Source organism: Stenella coeruleoalba (genome assembly GCF_951394435.1).
Source record: "Stenella coeruleoalba genome assembly, chromosome: 10".
Taxonomy (NCBI): domain Eukaryota; kingdom Metazoa; phylum Chordata; class Mammalia; order Artiodactyla; family Delphinidae; genus Stenella; species Stenella coeruleoalba.
Window position 1 is genome coordinate 98372866 of NC_137156.1, and position 22433 is coordinate 98395298.

General features: G+C 49.8%; 1 protein-coding gene across 1 annotated transcript in view; it reads right to left on the bottom strand.

Moving 5' to 3' along the window:
- The window catches only part of ATP2B2 (ATPase plasma membrane Ca2+ transporting 2), a 402426-nt gene that overhangs the window by 73860 nt on the left and 306133 nt on the right, over positions 1-22433 (bottom strand). Inside the window, exon 7 of the mRNA XM_079933858.1 lies at positions 4080-4277. Within this exon, the coding sequence (XP_079789984.1) occupies positions 4080-4277 (198 nt within the window). The remainder of the gene's footprint in view (positions 1-4079; positions 4278-22433) is intronic.

The following is a 22433-nucleotide window of genomic DNA, read 5'->3' on the forward strand; positions in this document are numbered from 1 at the left end:
AAACATGGGGTATGCCTATCCCAGCCCTGCCACAAAAGTGTTGTGTGACCTCTGACAAGTGTCTGGAGGTCTCTGAGCCAAGAAAGCCAACAGGGAAAGGTAAGGCAGCCTAGAGCCTGTTAGTTCATCACCAGCGTCGTTTTATACATAACTGAGGCAGCCTGAGTCTGACATGGCAGTGGGTGGTCCAGGCAACACGGAAGGTCCAGAGCTCAGAGCTCAGGCCAGGGCCTGGGTGCTGGGGAGGAGGTAGCACAGTCCCGAAGTGCAGGAACTTCATTCTGTGGGACTAGAGTGTGTGCATCTGCGCTCATCAACTGAGTGTGGCCTGAGCTACTGTCTCAGCTGCAGGAAGGGAGGGCAGTAGAAAGAACCAGAAGCCTTGGGTTTAAAATCCAGCCCTACTGTCTAAAAGCTGTGTGACCTTAGGCAAGTCCTTCCCCTCTCTGGGCCTTGGCTCCCACCTCTCTAAGATGGAGGTGATCACAGCCATCTGTGTGCAGGGCTGGGGGAAGGCTCCTCCTGGTACAGCCTGGGAGCCTGATCCATGTTCCCACTGCACCCCGTCTATCATCTGCCTGCGGAGTTCTAATCTTGCATTAAATTGGGTCACATGAGGTCACTTCTCCACTGACTCAACCTGGTCACTTTCTGAGGAAACGTAGCCGAGGGATAGGAGCGTGGGCTCGGGAGCTGGAACGCCTTGGTCTGAGTCACGGTTCTGCCGCTTCCCAAAGTCTGAGCTCCTCCCAAGTCATTTACCATCTCAGGGCCTTGGTTTCCTGGGTGATAATAGCACCTGCCCACGGGGTTGTTGTGAGGGTCAAGTGAGGATCAAATGAGCTGTTACCCTAAAAGCTTCCAACCAGTGGTGGCTCTAAAAATAGTAGGAATTCCCTTCTTATTACGCTTTGTGTTCACCCTTAGCTTTGTTCAAGGCTCATGCAAGTAGCCGTGAGCCATCTTCTATATTTTCTGGAAAACTTCTGCAGAGAATGCTGCCCATTATGCATCTCTCATAATATCCTACATGAAAGTTCATCCCAGAATTCGTTGTCAGGGGACACGCTGTCTTCCTAAAGGACTAGCTTTCCTCCTTGTTGATTACTTGAGCTATGCGAATCATCCTAATTCACTTTCTGCTTTGGCTGCCAGGAAGTTCAAAGTCAAATTTATACCTCAATCGTGGTAGCACATTTATCTGCTTTAAACCCTCTTTGGAAAGAGGGCATGCAGAGAAAAGAAATCAGCCAGTAATACGAGGTATAAAACTGAGGTAGTTGGCCAGACAGACTTGGCTATCCAGTTTCTCAGAAAACTCTGGCCTGGGAGGGGGTGGGGTGACAGCTGTTCAAGGAACCTCAGAGACCACTTTCTCATTTGGGGAAAGGAGGCCCATAAGGGTGATTTCTCACATGCTTTTCACTTTTTATTTGCTTGCCTGAAGCAGCGACGCTAGTAGGATTATCTACTTACACAGCACATTGATGAGGAAATGTCTAATTATAATTAATAACAAAGAAAAGTGTTTATACTTTTCTACTAACGCCAAATCAGATTATAAAAAGCTAACAACAAAAATATGTGATCCCACATATCTCATGGTGTGTGTGTGCATATATATCTGTCTGCCGATCTATCTATGTATATATGCGTAGAGTGATACAGGTTTAAAAGACTTTGTCATCATAAAGGAAAGCTGTCATTGGAGCTGGTGAAGCCCTAGCCCTTGGGGGGTGCTCAGTTTCTGGAATGAAGGATGAATGGAGGTTGAGGTTTTCTTTTCCTTTCTTTTTTAAAAATTGAAGTATAATTGACTTACAGTGTCGTGTTAGTTTCAGGTGTAGAGCACAGTGATTCAGTTATACATGCATGTGTGTGTATCTATCTATCTATCTATCTATATATATACACATATACACACACACACACACACACACACACACACATATATTCTTTTTCAGATCCTTTTCCCTTATAGGTTATTACAAAATATTCAGTAGACTTCCCTGTGCTATACAGTAGGTCCTTGCTGGTTATCTATCTTATATATAGTAGTGTGTATATGTTAACCCCAAACTCCTCATTTATTTATGAGGTTTTCCATTAGGACTTCTAAGTCCTGACTTTGAGAAGGTGGGTTTGCCCCAGAACCCTCCCTGGGTGAGCGGCACACTGTCTCCTCCACCCACAAAACAATGTCCCCATTCAGAACCCAGGACAGGGTTCGGGATGCCCTCTCAGGTCTGAGACTCGTCACGTGGGAAACCATGTTCCGCGTCAGGCCCACAAGGGTGTGCGTGACACTGAACCAAGCTAGGACCGGGACTGAGAGTCCTACCCCCGCAGGTCACACAGTGTGGGATCCCCGATGGGGATGCAGGGAAGGAAACCCGGGGCGGTCTCCCCGCAGCGGCTGCAGGTCCAGCACCTCCAGGTGCCCTCTGTGTGTGCCACGCTGTCCACACGGCCCTTCACCACCTCCCTGTAATAACCCTTCGAGGTGAGGTCTGTCGCCCTGTTTTGCAGATGAGGAAACTGAGACTCAGAGAAGGAAAGTGACTTGCTTAAGGGCACACAGCCGGGAGGTGATGGAGACAGGATTCTAACCCGGGAGAATGGGCTCACTTCAGAAACTGAGTCTTCATCCACTTTATTCTCCTTCCACACTCAGAGAGCGGTGGCTGGCCGGGGACAGGGAGAATGGCTTTTTTTTTTTTTTTTTTTGCGGTACGCGGGCCTCTCACTGTTGTGGCCTCTCCCGCCGTGGAGCACAGGCTCCGGACACGCAGGCCCAGCGGCCATGGCTCACGGGCCCAGCCGCTCCGCGGCATGTGGGATCTTCCAGGACCGGGGCACGAACCAGTGTCCCCTGCATCGGCAGGCGGGCTCTCAACCGCTGCGCCACCAGGGAAGCCTGAGAATGGCTTTCTTGGAGCAAAATTTCCCTTCCTGATCTTCTAGAACAGAGGTTGGCGAACTTTCTCTATAAAAGGCCTGAAAGTGAATATTTCAGCCTTTGTGGGCCTTGCTGTCTTTGTCACAGTCATTCAAGCCTGCCGTCGTGGTGGGAAGTCAGCCACAGACAGCATGGAAAAGAAATGGGGGTGTCCCAACGAAATTGCATTTTTAGACGATGACATATGAATTTTCATACAATAGTCACGTGCCGTGAAATAGTATTATTTTGATTTTCTTTCAACCGCTTAAAAATGTAAAAGCCAATCTTAGCTCACGGGCCATATAAAAACAGGAGGTGAGCCAGAGTCGGCCGTGGGCTGAAGTCTGTGGTCCCTGTTGTGGAATATCAGGTGCACAGAGCTCTGACGTCATCATGGATTTTTTCGTAGTTGCAGGCCTTGAGGAGCCAGCAATTTCGGGGTTCTGAGGAGAAACCCAGCGTTGGAGCTGAAACAGGGTCGCGCAGAAGCTGGAGCACCCAGAGAGCAGGGCACCTGAGCACAGGGCTGATGCCCTGTCAGATCAGAGCATGGATGTAGGCCCCGAGTGAGGATTCGGGGGCTGTGTCTCCAGCTGTGAGAGTGGGGAGCTCTTAGAGAGCAGCCTGGACAGAAGTTCGGGGTCACCCACCCTTGGGCTCCATCCAACACAACCAGAGTCTCTCAGGGAGTGGTCTGGGCAGTGGTGTTTTTAACAAGTCCCAGTGCAAAACCTGGGGACTATTTCTTCGCTGGGTGACCTCGAGCCAGTGAACTCACTTCTCTGTGCCTTGGTTTCCTCATCTTTAAGATGGGCATAATCATGGACCCTACCTCATGGGGTTGTTAGGACAGCCTCTCAGCCCAGAGCTCGGCACCCTGTAAGTGCTCAATAAACACTCACTCTAACATGACCGTTGTTGGTCCAACCTCTGCATTTCACACATGGGAGAATGGGGGCCGGGCACTCTCCGCCTGGGGTCGGGCTCAGCCACCCACTAGCTGTGGGTGAGGCCCTGCCCCTTGGGCCTTGGTTTCCTCACCCGGAGGGAGCCACGGCCGCGAGCTCCTAGTGCCCTCCTGTGTGGCCAGGCACGCATGTTGTCGGGTGGGCAGCAGGGGTCCCAGGCCCTGTCTTACCTTCGTTGTTTTCACCGGGCGGGTGGTAGAAGGATAGCCCCAGGGAGATGATGGCCGCGATCTCCAGGATGATCAGCGTCACGTCTTGCAGTGCCTCCCAAACGAGCTGCAGGAAGGTTTTTGGCTTCTTTGGAGGTATAAAGTTTTGCCCAAAAATCTGCTTTCTCTTTTCCAGGTCTGGAGCGGTACCCGGCAAACCTGCGGACAGAGTGCAGAGAGGTTGGCCTGGGGGCCCAGGAGACACACACACGTTCTGGGAATCATCCACACGGTGGAGGGAGGAGAGAAGGGGAGAGAGGCAAAAACGAGGCAGGGGGCTGGCAGGCACCCACCAGGAGCCCGGCGCCCAGTGTTCGCTTTGGCCCAGAGGGTCTCCTGAACAGAGACACTAGCGTGCTGGGGTGGGAGGACTGGAACATTCTGCTGTTAGAGTTTTGGGGCCTCGTGGTCTAATATCTACTATCATAGATAAGCTATCACATCGTAGCTTCTAGAACTCCAATAGTCTGTCGTTCATTCGCTCATTCATCCAGTTATTCATTCAACCCGTGCTTCTCTCGCTGCTGCAGGCCCGGCCAGTGTGAAGGCTGGGGAGTGTCCCGAGAAGGGGAAAGCCCCACACTCAGGGATGCAGGAGCTCAGCGGTCCTGGGAGTCCCGCAGTCTACGGCTCAGGGGTACAGGACGTGGCCATGCCGCCTCCCGTCTGGGTTTCTAAGTGCTGATGCCGACCGTGAGACACCCACCTACCGCCGCCAAGAGCCGGGCTGGCGAGACCTCCTGGGAGAGCCGGGGGCGGCTCGTTCCCAAAGAAACCCCACACCTGCCTTGCCTAGCAGTGCAGGTAAGCACTGGAGATCTGCTGTCCTGCCTGTGCACGGGAGGGAGGAGCCCGAGCTGAGTTATGCCCATTTCATAGAGGAAGAGACCAAGGCCTTCAAGAGACCCAGAGGTGGCCTTGACGCCGCTCCTGGGACCTGAGAACCCAGGCCAGCCCTGTTCGAAGCACATGGAAATGTTGTGCTTCATACCTGGGAGCTCCACACCCAGAGCAGGCAGGCACGATGTAGCATGATTCAGGGACTGCAGGGAGGTCCTTGTCTTCCTTCCTTTGCCCAGTTCTACCCACAGACAATGTCTGAAATGCTTCCCTTTACCTAAAAGCTCCAACTCCTTTAGACTCCCTGGGAGGGGAGGCCATCGTTGGTTCTGGACACCATAGTGTGAACGAGCTTCAGGCTTTTTCCTGGGAGCGGGTTTTGATGAGGGGAAGAAGGGAGAATTTGAGAGGGTGGTGGGCCTCTGAGGAAGGGGCTAGGCACAGTCAAAGGTGGCCTGTTACAGCAGTTAGCTATGCCTTTGGTCAGCCAGTTCCTTCCTCTGAGCCTCAGTTTCCCCATCATGAAAACAGGAGAGCTCAATAGAATGTACGGACCCTGAGGAGCCCAGGGATTTCAAGGTCTACAGGCCCTGAAGTGATCTTGCTGGGGTCTGTTCACATTTTGGGGCTCCTCATAAGGTTTGGAGTAAATGAAGGTTTCACTAAGAAGTTTGGTGACAGTGGGACCAGCCCACCTCCTGGGCTCCTCCTGATTGATTCAAGGAGAGATGAGTCTTTGAATCTCCTGAGTGTCTGTGATTCAAATGTTCTGGAGTCTACCAGTAGTGTGACCAGTAGAAAATATGGGTGCCCTCCAGGTCAGGGGGTCTAGCCATGGCTTAGAGGTTCTGTCATCCGGTTGTTCACAGGCCTAACATTGAGATCCTGGGTCCTGGGTCAGAGCACAGGGCAGGAGCTGCAAATGAGAATAGCTGTGGGGTCGGGCAGGTTTTGTGAATGAGTGAAGTAGGTGGGTGGGAGGCAACAGGGAGTGATGGGGACTGGGGCAAAGTGAAGAATCTCAGCCCTTCTAAAGGGGATATTTCTCATCTCCTGTGGGGGACTGTGGGCCCAGTGTGGTAGACTCTCTGGTCTTCTAAGACAAACTGGACACCTGGAATTTGATGTAAAATTTCCCCATTAAAAACATTCCAGGGCCAAACACAACATATCCGTAAACTGGATTTAGCCCGTAGGTGGCTAGTTTGAGACCAAGCACCAAGAACTCGGGTGGGGCTGGGAGTCAGATGTCATGGGCTCAAATCCCAACTGGGAGTGACTTTGTGCCTCAGTTTCCCCTTCTGTAAAATGTGGGCAACGGCCGGGCCTACCTCACAGGGGCAGGACGAGGCTTTGGCAGGCTGTCCGTGTAAGGTGCCTAGTGCTATGCCAGGCACCAGGTGAGGATATCGGGTTATTATTGTCCAGTCTTAGGAGGTGGAGTAATTAATCACGACCTCCTGGAGGCAGAAGACTGCAGGAAGACTTCCCCCCAATAAGGTGGGGAGGAGGGCGGTCAAGCTGAGGACAGGCACAGGGGAAGGCCATGGGACTGCAGACAAGCCACTTCCCTCTGGACCTCAGTTTCCCCACACGTGACATGAAGGATGGGCTTGGCGGAAGGCCGGGGACTGGTAGCTCTGATGCCTTATATCCAAAGACAGTTTTCTCGATAACACGTGGATGCAGCACCGCTAGTTTATGTGCACGCGTGTGGACGTGGCACAGAGTGGGGCCAGCCGCTTGTGAGCAGCCAGACACTGTGTCCCTCTAGCCGTCGTGACACACGTGGACATAAATGTCTCCACTGATTTAAGTCCCCTAGTCTGGCTGAGTTTCCACCCCTATCTCCGCTGTAGGAATTCCTAGACCCAGGAGACCTGTCAGCCCCTGGCTCTAGAATGTCTATGTAGGCAGGAAAGTGGGCACTGGCAGGAGGGTGGCAGCGGGCGGTGAGGACCTGGTTGGAAGGTGGGTGGCCAGGACTTCATCTAGAAGCTGTGAAGACGTAAATTATCTGTATCAAAGAAACGGGCGGTGGGGGGGGGGAGGCGGTCCAGTGGAGGTGAAGGCCCTGAATAGGGCTGCCTGATAAAATACAGGATGACCAGTTAAATCTGAATTTCAGATAAACAGCAAATAATTTTTTAGTATAAGTTATGTCCCCTATAATACTGGGGACATACTAATAAAAATTATTTTTTACCTCAATTCAAATTTCACTGGATCTCCTGTATTTCACGTTGTTAAATCTAGCAACCCTATCCCTAAAGCACCCCCCATCCCCTCCCCCACGGTTCTCCCATTGTTGGAGTAGGACAAGTCCTGTGGTCAGCCAGTCTCACTCTCCCACTTGACAGGCAGGAAAACTGAGGCCCAGAAATGGGGAAATGACTTGGCCCAGATACAGTGATTCAGCTGCAGAGCTGGGGCTGGACTCCTGACTCCTGGCCCAGGCCCTTTTCACCAAGGGAGGGGCTTCTCATCTTGCTCAAATGAGAAGTGAGTGAGCTTTAAAAAACTAAGCCTTATTGCACACACAAAAGCATGGACATTTCATACCCTCTCTGTCAACCTCATTTAAGAGATTTGATTCAGACTGTCCTGAGGTGACCTCTGAGTAGCCTTTATCTCATCTCCTTGGAAAAAGGGAGGCCAGAAAAGCCATTTTTCTCTCCTCCTGCAAAGGGTTCTTGATGGTTGAATGCAGACATCTGAGATGTCATCATGAGAGGAGCTTCCCTATCTTTCCAGGAGGGGGCGCTCTGCAGAGCAGCTGCCTGCAGCCTCAGGGCAGCTTTCAGAAACAGAGGGACCAAATTCCAGTCTCAACCTGCCACTAACTGAGACTTTGGGCAAGTGGCACCCGTTCTCTCAGAACCTCAGTTGCCTCACCTGCAAACTGGGGCAGAGGGACAACCCTCTGCTCTGCCTGCTGGGGAGAAGGTGAAAGGCCGTGCAATATGGGAAATGCCTGGCACACAGTAGGTGCCCAGAATCTGGGCAGAAAATCCCTTTGAACTCATATGCCACCCCCATACGGCATTGCCAGCAGGGGCAGAGTATTCGTCTTTTCACTGTTCTGGGACCTTGAGTGACCCTTTAGAGATGCAAGACCTACACCCCCCTCCTCCCCCCGCCCCCGCCACCCCTTTCCCTCCACTATGTTGGGGCCGCAGACAGTGGGGCACTAAATGCACACATACGTGCTCTTAGGTGATCATCGCTTTACATGTGGCTTGCATTCACTTCTCCTGGCCATTCTATAAGATGGCAATTCTAAACTCCATTTCATGGATGGAAAAATTGAGGCTCAGAGAGGTAAGGTGACTTGCTCAGGGTCACACAGCTAAAGCTGGGATTTGAACCCAGGTCTCTGAGGCTCCACAGCTGTACTATTTCTACATCGTGCCAGGATGCCTATTTTAGGGCCCAGGACCCAAAAGCTAACAACTCCACTGTTCTCCTTGTTCTCGAGACAGCCTTTGGCTATAAACAGAGACTTGGCAATAGACAAGAGCTAGCTCCCAGGGATGCCAAGCACCTGAAGAAAACGGGAAAATTTAGTCACCAGGCTGGGTGTTGCTAAATATTTCTGTTGTCGCTGTGGTGTAGGTTCCTCCATTAGCATAAATAAAAGCCTTATATTTTGAAAGAAAAAAACCCCCATAAGCCCTTCAAAAGCTACAACATTTATAGAAAAATGCATTTCTGTCTTTGGAAAGTGAGTGGGCTAAATCAACTGGGGTGCATCCAGTCCATAAAATACTATGTAACAATTTTTAAAAATGCAATCCATTTATATGTACTAACATAGTACAAACTGAGTGAAAAAATCAAGTTGCAGAGCAATGTGTATAGTTTGATTCCATTTATGTAAAACAGAAAACTCAGGAAAACCATAATTTATATTTTCTGTGGGTACATGTATATGTAAATATGTAGCAAAATGTCTGTAAGGATCTGCTCCAAACCCATGACAGTGGAACCTCTGGGGAGGAAAAGGGCACTCTGATTGGTTGCAGTGGTTGGGACTCTAGCTTTGACTGAAACATTTTGATTTTAACCAGGAGAATGTACTCATGTTTTATTTGAATGATTCAAAGTTTAATTTAAAGGGGGAAATCAATATGTACTGTAAGAAAATACATGTTTTTTTCCATGTAACCTTTAGACATGAACTTGGAGACAAATATTTCTGGGTTAAAATCTTGGCTTCAACACTTAGTACCTGTGTGTACCTCCGCCCAAAGAAATACTTAACTCAGATCCAACCACTCTCCTTCACTACCTGCATATTAGTCGTAGCCATGTCCCTACTGTTACCCTCAATCCATTCTCCACCTAGTGGGCAGAGGGATGGTTTAAAAGCATAAAGTGCACTGTGTGAATGTCAGATCCTTGCTGGAAATGCTCCAGGGGCTTCACTGCACAGAGAAAATCCATTCTCCTTGCCCAGATCTGGAAGGCCCTGTACAGTGTGGTCCCTGCTTTCTTCTGAAGTCTTATCATCCCCTCCCCACCACTATACTCCAGTGCCACCAGCCTCTGTAGTACGGCTTCAACACAGTGCCCTCCTGCCTCAGAGCCTTTGCATGTGCTGTTCCCTCTGCCTGGAATCCTCTTCCCCTCATTTGCATCTAACTCAGCTGAACCTGTCTCTCTCCCTGCCCAGGTTGGACCCCTTTTTGAATGCTCTCATACCTCACTGAAAATCTCTTTCATTTTAATTTTAATAATTAATAATGTAATTGTTTTTTCTTAGTGTTGGACTCTCCTGCTGACTATTAAGCACCATGAGGGCAGGGACTGCATCTGTCTTGGTCTGATACACACTAGCTGTTCAATAAACAGGTGCATAGGAAGAAAGGAGGTGAGGAGGGTGCAATACTTAACTCCAAAGCAATGTCTGTTCTGAGGTATTTTCAGGCTGAGGCCGGGGCTGGGGGGCAGGGGAGATACTCAGGGTCTCCTCCTGTGTCCAAGGCAGTGGTCTCCTCTGTCCTTCTTGTTGATGAGAGGGATGGAGAAGCCTCCAACCAGATCTCCACAAAAGGACTTGTTGGGGAAACACACATGTCCAGCCTCAGCCTCACCCTGTGGTATCCCTCACACTTAGGGAGGTACCTGAAGTTACTGGGGGAAACTGTTGGTGAGATCCAGTATCTGACATAAACATCAGGAAAGGAGAGGCCTTCGTTTCTGTGATAGTAGTTTCTCCTACTCTTCAAAAAGGCAGCTTTATAGAGGACCAGGAGGCATCTCTTAGAAATAGAGTCTCTCTGAGCATGAAAGAATTCTGGGGGGGATGGGAGAGCCGGGAGCAAGGGAGAAGGATGGTGGCGTGACAGTTTTTACCCATGAAGACCCCAGAAAGCAGAGAGTAACTCCCTTGAAAAAATTTTAGGAAATGGGCCCTCACCCCTGATCTTGTTTGGGCCTCTCGACTCTGCAGAGGGTGTATTAAGAGGTCCACGTTGCAGATAAGGAAACTGTGGTTCACAGAGGTTTAGGGACCAACCTGAGTTCGCATACCTAAACCTCAAAACAGTGATGATACTCATGTTTTCCCTGTGACGGCATTTTGTTATCCCCATCTTACAGATGGGGACACTGAGGCATGGGGATGTCAAGAAACCTCTCCTCTGGAGGGCAACTCCAAATCTGTCTGAATCTAGAGTCTATGTCTGAACCACTGTATCATGACCCCCAGAACATGAACCTGGGTCTCTTCACCGTATGTAACCATTGCAAGCTCTTCCAGCCGGGCTGATCCTCATGAGGGAGGCTGGAAAGGCATCAGGAATAGCCCCATTTTACAGATGAGGAAACTGAGGCACAGAGAGGGGAGAAAGTGACTCTCCCCAAGGCAAATCCTTGAGAGCTCAGGGATCTGCACTCTGGGCCAGCCACAGCTGCACTCTCCCTCCTTTGAAGAGGAACGTTTCAGAGCCTTGAACCCTGACATGCCCCTTGCACTTGGGTCACCTGGCAGGTTCTGAGCACCTGAAAGGCTATATGGCTGGAGGCTTAAGGAGGTCTGTGGAATCAGGTAGACCTGAGTTTGAATTCTGGCTTTGTCACTTTCTAGCTATATGGCCTTAACCAAGTTATTTACATCAACAGTTATGGACCTTGGTTTCCTCATCTGTGCGAGGGGGATAATTGGTACCTACTCCCTCGGGGGACTCACGTAATGCACGCAGCATTACACCTGGTGCAGGGAAATACCCTGATGAATGGAAATCACTACTGGTACTATTATTATCTGCTAAGGAGCTGCGACATTTGTTTTTGTGTCCAGGGCCACAGTCCCTTGGTCCTCTGTGACTCCAAGCTGCAGCCGTGGTGGGCAGCTCTGGAGCACAACGGCCATACCCCCATGTGCCCCCCGAATTTGTCTTCTGCTTCAGGGCTCTTCCTGTAGCTGGGTGTTCACTGGGTGTCCCCAAGCAGGGGGCCCAGAAGTGCCGGCAGTTACCCAGACCACACCCAGCGGGAGCCGGGAATCAGATGCCCCAGGCTTGCACCCTTAGAGGGACAATTCTGAAATGCATCCCACACACTCCCTGCAAAGGTCCAGCGGGGCTGAGCCCCCACTGCCCGCAGCAGTGACCAGCTCACCTCCCATCGGCATTTCTCTCTTCCCTGCTTTCCTCTCCTTGCTCTCTCACTCCTGAGATGATTCCCAAACACACCACCTGCACCCCATCCTCGACTCACACCGCTTTTGGGGAACCCAAACAAAGACAGGCCGGCGGGGAGTGAGCACGTGAGAAAGCCAGGGATCTGGCGTCCCACCTTGATTTTCCTCCCACCTCTGGCCATGTGACCTCGCTGGGCCTCTGCTTCCTCTCAACGGAGGGGCTGGGATTAGCCCTGTGAGGGCTCTGCTTGCTCAAAAATTCCGAGATCCTCCTGCACACTTGTCTTGTAACCGTATCATCCATTCATAAAACCGTTAACCGAGGGGCCTTCTAAGGCTGCTGGGTCAGCCTGTGTCCCCGCACTCAGCGGAGGTGCTGCCAACCGGGGGAGGGCGTGAGCCTGCCCTGTGCGGAGGCACACCGGGCACAGGGTGTCCCACCGATGATGTCACTTTGGTGGAAAACCTCTTATCTCCTCTTGCTCTAGCTCCAGTGCGCCTGCGCTCTCTCCGCCTGGCCGTTTGCCTGCCTCGCTGCTCTGCTGGCCCGCCGCCTCCTGGGATGGGTCACTGCCTTCCTCAGGAAGCCACCCTGACTGGTCCCGCTCTGATCCAGTGGCCCCTCTACACTGCTCAGCCCCCACGGAAGTTATTAAGTGGTATTTTTTTTGACAGTTCTATATTTTTATTGTAATTTATCCCTTCTCTGAAACCATGCTATTTGTACCCTTAAGGCTGAACATTTTGTACTCTGTATTTTATTATTTATTTTTTGTTTGTCTTTTTAACATCTTTATTGGAGTATGATTGCTTTACCAGGGTGTGCCAGCCTCTGCTATCTAACACTGTGAATCAGCTATACGTATACATATATCCCCATATCCTCTCCCTCTTGCGTCTCCCTCCCACCCTCCCTATCCCACCCCTCTAGGTGGTCACAAAGCACCGAGCTGATCTCCCGTGCTATGCGGCTGCTTCCTACTAGCTATCCATTTCACACTTGGCAGTATTTATAAGTCCATGCCACTCTCTCACCCCGTCCCAGCCCACCCCTTCCCCTCCCCGTGTCCCCAAGTCCACACTCTATGTCTGCGTCTTTATTCCTGTCCTGACCCTAGGTTCTTCGGAACCTTTTTTTTTTTAAGATTCCATATCTATGTGTTAGCATATGGTATTTGTTTTTCTCTTTCTGACTTACTTCACTCTGTATGACGACTCTGTGTCCATCCACCTCACTACAAATAACTCAATCTCGTTTCTTTTTATGGCTGTATTAAGTGGTATTTTAACTGACTCCTGGGATTACTTAATTTTGAGCTCCTGAAAGGCAAGACCTGTGTCATTTCATTGTGTGTCCTTGGTTATGGCTGGCACACAGGAAACACTCACTGTGTGCTTGTGGAGGAAAAACAGAGGGAGGGGAGAGAGAGGGGGAGGGAGCAAGAAAGGGGGAGAAGAAGGGAGGGGGAATCACTGGCTGTGAAAACACTTGGGCCAATAGCTCTAATGCTCAATCACAACACAGATACGCAACCCTCTGGTTAAATCCCTTGTTCTCACCATCATCACAGGCAACACTTAGTGTTTACTCCGTGCCAGGTTCTGTGCTAACCGCGTTCACATATACAAACTCATTTAATCCTCCAAGTGGCTCCCTGCAGGAGATACCATTATCATCCCATTTTACACACAACTAGGAAGCGACAGAGCTAGAACTGAACCCAGGGAAGCTGGCTTGAGTCCTGTTCTGAACTAGTCTGTGTGCGGCCTCCTTCGTTTGTTCGTTCATTCATTTATTCATTCAGTAAACTGTGACTGTGCACCTCCCTGCACCAGCATCCCACCAAGCACCAGTCACACACTGGTGAGCAGAAATGCCACTTCCCACCCTCCCTGGCTTTGCTACACCCACCTGGGGGCCTAACTGTGTAGAGCTGTCGCCATACATGGCCTCATAATCTTCCGGGGGCAGGTGAGATATGCACCTAATTTGGGTCCTCTGGGCTTAGAACTGTGTGGTCACAGCCTCCAACAACTAACCATGGCTCCGGCTGTACCACTTTCCACAGCTGTGTGACCTGCGACAAGTCACTCACCTTCTCTGGGCCTCTTGGGCTATAAAAAGGGGAGATCCTGCAGACCTCAGAGGGCTGATGAGAGGGTTATGTGAGGCAATGCCTGGCATAGAGTGCTTAGTATAGTGTGTGCATTGAGAATTATCCCCTAAATATACAGCTTAAAGGGCTTCAACTACAGAAGCCAATAGCCTTTGGACACTCCATGGAGGAGGAAACTGAGGCTTGGGGAGGTGAAGTGACTCATTCGAGCGCATGAAGCCATTAGCAGCGTAACCGGGACTAGAACCCAGGTCTCGAGATGCCAAGACCCCATTCCCCTGCTGTTCTACGATGTAGGCTGTGCTCTGTGACACAGGCTCTTTCGGGACCAGCTGAGCATTTGCGCCAGGAATCTATCACTGATGTTGATGCTTCGCTGCACACTGCTGGGCGTTCTTTTGTGGTTTAAGTGTTTTGTGTGTCTCTCCAGTAACTTGACAAAGGCCACCTCTGTCGCTGCCTGTGCAACAGAGAAGGGTCAGCACCGCTTTCATTTCAGGGGCAGGGTACTTCCCGTCCCCTCACTCAAGGGCCTGGCATGGCGGTGGGTGCAGCATGGGGCTTGATAAAGATGCTTCATTGACCCAGGCTCACGCTAATACCAAGAGCACGGGGACCGCCGGGAAAACACACTCAGGGACTCCAACTGGAGCAGACATGGTCGTCACCACATCCATCTCCTGATTAGTGGCAAAACCCAGTGATGTCTCTCTCTAGAAACCTGCCACATTCTCTCTGAAGTGTTTTATTTAGAGGTGTGTTGCTCTGGGAGCGTGCGCTTCCTTTAGCAAGCTGTTTCTGTAGTTTTGCTAACTCTGGGCGCTAGAGAAGTGTTGTGTGCCTGCTTTTAGGAACCTGGTTCTTGTGAGGCTTGAGGGCCCACAGGTCCCCGGCCAGCCCTGCGATGCTGGTCCTGCTGGGAGGTGAGTCCACCCTCCTCTGGGGGGTGGAGAGACGGTTACTCTGCTGACCAGCCATGCCCCTGCTCCTGCCAGGTTGGGGGCAGGGATGCTGGCAGGTCGACTGTGATGCTTTCTTGATAACTGGAAGGTGACAGAACACTCTCTCTTTTTTCTAGCTGTTAAGCTGGCTCTGAAGGAGGAAGGGTCGCCGGGGCCAGTCACCGGTGAAGCCATAGATGGCTCTGAGGCCAGCTCTTGCCCTAGTTTGCCAGGCTGTAAGCTCCATGGTGGAGACTGTCCTGTTACTTCGAATAGAGCCCAGAACATAGTAAGTGCTCATGAAACAGGCGTGGCATGAATGGCTGGCAGGCCACAGAGCCCACAGTAGGAGAAAAGCACACTCCTAAAGTCTTCACCGAACGATAAAACTGAAGTCACTTGAGAAGAGTTAGGCTTCTCAGGAAAGTTATCAAACTGTACCCTCAGAATATTATTCTTCATAAGAATGGATTCTTTTTCACTAATTGGAATGAATGAATAATAATAGCTGGGTGATTTTGCTTAAAAAAGGGTTCCTTAAAAAAAAAACTCTTAAAGAGTTTAAGTGTTTATAAAGATAGAACTACCTCACGACCCAGCAATCCCACTACTGGGCATATACCCTGAGAAAACCATAATTCAAAGACTCATGTACCACAATGTTCATTGCAGCTCTATTTACAATAGTCAGGACATGGAAGCAACCTACGTGTCCATCGACAGATGAATGGATAAAGAAGATGTGGCACATATATACAATGGAATATTACTCAGCCATAAAAAGAAACAAAACTGAGTTATCTGTAGTGAGGTGGATGGACCTAAAGACTGTCATACAGAGTGAAGTAAGTCAGAAAGAGAAAAACAAATACCGTATGCTAACACATATATATGGAAACTAAAAAAAAAAAAAAGTTCTGATGAACCTGGGGCAGGACAGGAATAAAGATGCAGACGTAGAGAATGGACATGAGGGAGGGGGAAGGGTAAGCTGGGACGAAGTGAGAGAGTGGCATGGACATATATACACTACCAAATGTAAAACAGATAGCTAGTGGGAAGCAGCCGCAGAGCACAGGGAGATCAGCTCGGTGCTTTGTGACCACCTAGAGGGATGGGATAAGGAGGGTGGGAGGGAGACGCAAGAGGAAGGGGATATGGGGATATATGTATACGTATAGCTGATTCCCTTTGTTATACAGCGAAAACTAACACACCATTGTAAAGCAATTATACTCCAATAAAGATGTTAAAAAAAAAAAGAGTTTAAGTGTTTAAACTCTGTAAGCCTTTAAAGTCTTTCTTACAGACGGAAGATACATGGTTCTGACCTGGACCTCAGGTGGTTTACACCCAACCTTAACTTCGAGGCCTCCCTGTTCCCACCTCTGCTCCTTCATCAGCCCCTTTCTTCTTCTATTCTGGCTTTCAGAGAGTGGTCCGATCTGAAGGCTCCCCTTGCCACCCCTAGGACAGGGGCCACAAATAAGTTTCATCTTGCAAGTCAACTGTGATTGATTAGCAGGGGTTACCTGGAGTTGAATTTGAGGAGTCTGAGAATGGGGATTGATTAGTGATGTCTGCCATAGGTGTGGGTTCAGGATGTGGGGGCCTGTGTTTCAGGTATTCACGGTATCTCTCATCCTGTCCTCTTTCTCTTTCAATCCCTGGGCCAAGATGTTGAGGGGCCCACAAGGTAGCCCCACCTGGTTGTTTTATTTACATCTCCAATTCAGGAGGTCTAAGACCAAGCTCTTCGTTTCCTTCAAATCTATCCCTCCTTCAGACCATACGGACCAGCCTCCCTGGGATTTCTTGGGTTTGACCTTTCTTGTTCACTCTTGAGGTCATCATCTGAGTTCGGGACCCTAGCGTCTCTCATTTGGCCCTGTCTGCAATGGCTCCTTGGTGGGTCTCCCTCCCAGAACCACCAACCTCTGACCCACAGTGAATGCTGCTCTGATTCCCCTTAAGTGTCCATTAGACATTTATTTCCCCACTCTGGAAGTTGCAATGGCTCTAAATGTTCAACAAGTAGTGTCTAACATCCCCTGTTGAACAGTTAAGACTAATCTCTCTCTCTCATTCATTCATTCACTTTTTTTTAAACATCTTTATTGGAGTATAATTGCTTTACAACGGTGTGTTAGTTTCTGCTGTATAACAAAGTGAATCAGCTATACGTATACATATATCTCCACATCCCCTCCCTCTTGCGTCTCCCTCCCACCCTCCTTATCCCATCCCTCTAGGTGGTCACAAAGCACTGAGCTGATCTCCCTGTGCTATGCGGCCGCTTCCCACTAGCTATCTATTTTACATTTGGTAGTGTATATATGTCCATGCCACTCTCTCACTTCGTCCCAGCTTACCCTTCCGCCTCCCTGTGTCCTCAAGTCCATTCTCTACATCTGTGTCTTTATTCCTGTCCTGCCCCTAGGTTCTTCAGAACCACTTTTTTTTCTTTTTTAGATTCCATAAATATGTGTTAGCATACGGCATTTGTTTTTCTCTTTTTGACTTAACTTCACTCCGTATGACAGACTCTAGGTCCATCCACCTCACGACAAATAACTCAATTTCGTTTCTTTTTATGGCTGAGTAATATTTCATGACTCGGTATATATGTGCCACATCTTCTTTATCCATTCGTCTGTCGATGGACACGTAGGTTGCTTCCATGTCCTGGCTATTGTAAATAGAGCTGCCATGAACATTGTGGTACATGACTCTTTCTGAATTATGGTTTTCTCAGGGTATATACCCAGTAGTGGGATTATTCATTCTCTTATTCCCCTTTCTTCTTTATTCACATATTTATTAAATAAACATTCCATGATCGCTGCATCCAAAATGTCAGATATGTATTGTCTCCTAAGGACACAAAAATAAATACTTCCCCTGCAGCTTCAAATCCTGCAGGTGCTGATGCAGTCCTGTTTTCCTGTGGTAGATAAGTCCAGTCCAAGGTATGTGAAATTCACAACCCCGCCCAGGTTATTAGTTCCCTTAATGCCCATGTTACTCCTGCTTTGAGGAGCTCACAGTCTGGGGTGGAGACAGACACCTTAAAAATTCATTCTAATTCCAGGTGATAAAGTGCCACCTGAAATACCTCTCCTTTTACCTTTGGTTCCTTTTCCAGGCCTGGGCCTGTCTCCTTTCCTCTGGGGTCTGCCTCAACGCCACCCTCTCCCAGCATCTTTCTCTTCTCTCATAGTCCCCACCACACCCTGGTAAATATTCCGATGGCCTGCTTGGGTCTATTTGCCATCACTCCCTTTCCACCAGCTCCAGATCTTTACCTCATTTCTGTATAACGCAAACTATCCAGCACACAGTAGGGCCGCAACACGAGCTGAACTGATTCAACTTCAGTTTTTGAGTAAATCTCTCATGTGTTCTATCTCTCTGACCCCCAATCTCATCTCTCAGACAGGCCATCGACCCATTTGCTTTGGTACTGGGCTTGGGGCTGGACTGCCTGCCTCTGCCACTTACAGGATGGGTATGTTAACCCCCAGGTGCTTCAGTTTTCCCATCTTTAAAATGGGGATTTTGATAGTAACTGCCTCACAGGCTTGCTGTGAAGATACAACGAGTTAATGTCTGTTAATGTACTTAGAACAGTATTTGGCACAAGGTAAAAGTGTGGGCCACTATTATGGTCATAAAGGGCCTTCCCTACATAGGTCCTTCTCTATTTTTCCTGTGGGCCTGAACTCATTTCATGTTGATTTGGAGTTGTCACCCTCTCCTGTTAGCACTTACTTTGCATTTTGTCCCCCTCATCATGAGTCCCTGGGGTTCTCCTGCCTGGCTGCGAGGGTCTGGATCTTGAGGGGTTACGGAGACGGGAGGGTGGGCGGACCTGCCACTGCTGTCTGGGAAGAATCATCGCCCCCACCACTCACTGGGTCACACCTGGTTGCCTAGCAACCAGCAACACACATCTCGGCCTCGGCTTGTAATTATACAGGGAAACAAAATGTTTCCGATGAACCCTGAAATCACACTCCATTGAGTTCTGTTCAGCCCGTGGCCCAGCAACAAAACCAAAAGGAACAGAACAAAGCAGCAAGACCTCTGGGGACAGGGCACTCTGCTAGGAGACCAGAGCTGGGTTTCTGGCCATGCTGACCCCTGGCTGGCTGGGCGATGCAGAGACCCTCACCCAGGTCTGGGTTTAAAAAGTGGCCCTGTCACCACCTCCTCACTCGCTAAGCCATAGCCGTTCAGTGCCTTGGTCTCTCCTCACCCTCTGGAGTGTGGATTGGGTACCTGCTTTGTAGGGCCTGGCAAGAAAGAACGAGATAACATTATCATGTCCCTCTCCTGTTCTCAGCTCTCCGGCAGCTGCCCCACTTGAGACGAAACCCCACAGCCTTCCTGCAGCTCCTGTGGTTGTCTGGCCCTCGCTGGCTTGCCCTCAGGCCCCCACTCCAAGCCTCTGTCCACACTTGCCCTCACTCCACAGGGCAGCCTTCCTTTCGTTCTCCAGGTCCTCTCTGCCTCCTGATCCCAGGATCTCAGACTATCCCTCTGTTATTACTCCCCAGGCCCTTGCTTATTTCCTCCAGAGCCCTTATTACAATGCATGATCTCAATTATTTTTCCATTTACTTGGCTTTTTTTCTTGCCACCCACACTCAAACACAAGCCCCACAAGGCCAGCAACATTTTTGGGTTCATTCGCTGCTGCATCTATCCCCAGGGCCTAGAACTATGTCTAGCACATAGTAAGTGTTCAAGAAACATCTACTGAATGAATGAACAAATGAAAGAGCTTTCTGATGCCCGGAGCTTAATAGGTGCTTGGGAACTTCTAGCCTTTTGTTCCACTCTAGGTTTTTCTGCTGACACCTTCCAACTCCGTACTACTTGGTCCAGCATCGACTGGAGGCAATTCTTTCTTAGATATTTACAGCAGAAGGTAAAAATATACATTAATTGAGAAACATGCTAGCATGAAATCATCATCCCTGGCACTTTTCAGGGACAAAACTTCAGGACAGAGCTGGTAGGATGTGTCCCAAGAGGCTCTGAAATTGAAATACCCGCAGATAGGAAAAAACCATCTAAGATCTGAGGGCGTCTAGAACACACTGAAGAGTGGGGGCTTGGGCCAGGTGGGCCTGGGTTCGGATGTCACCTCTGCAACCTGTTGGCAAATGACCTTGGCACACGGTACCTCAGTTTCCTCATCTCTAAAATGGTAACAATATTGAAAAGAGATGCCATACGTAAAAGGCACGTTCCCCAATCCCCACCATCCTCCAGTGCTCAGAATGAAACCTCGGGGCTGGGACTCACTGCAGCCCCAAGGCTGGTCTCCGTCAGCCTCCCACATCGTGGCTGCACTTTCTTTGTTACTGTGCCGAGGCCAGAAACATGGCTGGCTCCCTGAGATGGTAATTGTTAGGACAATTTAGGAAACCTTCGGGGGAGACAGAAAAGCTGGCAGTTCCAGATCAAACAGCCAGCTGTCCCGGAAGCCCATTGTCAGAACATCACAGGGACAGTTTTGCAGCCTGGCCTCACATTAACTGCAGCAGTCAGAAAACGGATTATTCCAAACCCCAGCGTTCACTCACTCAACACTTTCCCCTTGTCTGGATAATTAGATCTCCCGGGACTTCAAGAGGATGCTGGCAGCTTCATGCCAGCTCATGCGTCCTTGAGGCTGGCAAGGGGGCAGCAGGATGTTCATCTCTGTTAGATCACAGCCTCTCCCAGCTGGCACCCTCCCCCCGGGACCTGACCTCCAGGTGGGGATGAAAAGAACATACCTTTTCAGGTAAGGAGACAGTGGGAATGCAGGGAAGCTGGCCTGGTGCATGTACAGGGAGGTGGTGGAGACACTGCTGGCAGCTTTGGCCAGGGGTTGGTTTTCTGATATCTCTGTGATGCTCAAGCTGAGCTGGGCTGAGGGTTCTGGTTGGGGGCAGGTGGACTAGGGAGCCCTTAGAATGCTTACACATGTCATCATCTCTCATATTTTCATTTATGCAGAATCCTGCTAGGTGCTGAGGTTTCAGAGGCAAATGAGACTGCCCTTGTCCTCAGGAAGCTTAAGATCCAGAAGTCTACGATGGTGCCTGCCCACTCACCAGATAGCCTATAGCTGCCTCTATCAAGTGGAAGGAAAACACTTTGGCCCTTTAGGAGTTGAGCCAAAATGTGGTAATTTACAAAGCTACCCTCTGCACTCTACAGTTTGCCTCTGCAGGGATATATATATATATATATATATATTTTTTTTTTTTTTTTTTTCCCCCTGCAGTGGGGCTTGCCCAGGATTTCCCCACATGCCTCCTTCTCTGGGATGGGAACAGTTTGGTGACCACTTTTTCTCAATGAATACTCAGTGGTTTCTTGGGACTTGGCTCTCTCCCAGCTCCCAGCTCCAGCTTCTAATAGACTAGGGAGCTTTTTTTTCTGACACTGTGATTCCTCCAAACACATGCCAGCAAGGAAAGAGGTGGGGCAAGGGGCACAGGACTGGGAAAGTGAGGAGACCCAAGGACAAGTCCCGACTGTCACCCACTCACTGTGTGACCCCACACAAGTCCTCTCTGAGTCTCAGTTTCTTTATTATAAGATGGGAGGCTGAAAATGCTTGTCTCCCAGGGCAGCCACCATGGAAATTAGCACACACTACACACGAGGACACCCTCTCAACCCAGAGGGCTGCATGTTAAACGTTTGCCAGCGCAGCGCTGCCTGGAATCTTCAGCAATACAAGGACCCAAGATGGCTGGAGCAGATTCCACCCCCACCACCCACATTCCCCAAGGACGCATTTGTTCTGTCAGTCCTGCCACCCATCCCTGCACGCCCCTATTTCCCTCGGTTTTCTAGCCTCTGCTCTGACACAGAGGGACCCGTTCTGCCCTCAGATCTGCGGTACGCTGCCCAGATGGCTTCTGTTGCTTACAACCAACATGCCTTAGCTGACCCACCTTAGAACATCCCCAGCAGTGCAGAAAGAGAAGCTGAGAGAAAAACCATCACCCCTAATCTCACCCGTAACCACAACACCGGCACTTTCTGGATGTTTATTTTCAGCCCTTTTTCCTCGCATCTGTTTCTATGGAGTTGTTGCCATGGACCATGCTACACCCTGCTTTTTTCACATTGCACTATATCACGAGCCCCATCCACATTGCTTTTTGTTCTCTGTAACAACAATTTCCCACATTGTTCCATCAGGCACATGGAGAAGCTGAAGGTGGCTTAATTGCTTTCCTAATGTTAGGCATTCAGGAATTACTTTTAAAAAATATCACACAGGGCTTCCCTGGTGGTGCAAGTGGTTGAGAGTCCACCTGCCGACGCGGGGGACACGGGTTTGTGCCCCGGTCCGGGAAGATCCCACATGCCGTGGAGCAGCTGGGCCTGTGAGCCATGGCCGCTGAGCCTGCGCATCCGGAGCCTGTGCTCCACAACGGGAATAGCCACAACAGTGAGAGGCCCGCGTACGGCAAAAAAAAAAAAAAAAATCACACAGGGATGTGGTTAAAAAAAGCTGGGACTGCGGGTCAGGAGACCTGCATGTTAAACGTTTGCATTCTCATTTGGTTTGAGTTTGTTCTCATTTGGTTTTGTGCCAGACGGCTGTTGAGCTTGGGCAAGATCTTTCCCTCTCTGGGCCTCAGCGTCTTGAACCTATAATATGTAAATAATGATGACGACAGTGATAACAGTAATAGCAATAATGGCAGTTTCCCCTGCAGGCTTCCTGCACTGAGCTGTGTGTTCTTGCTCACAG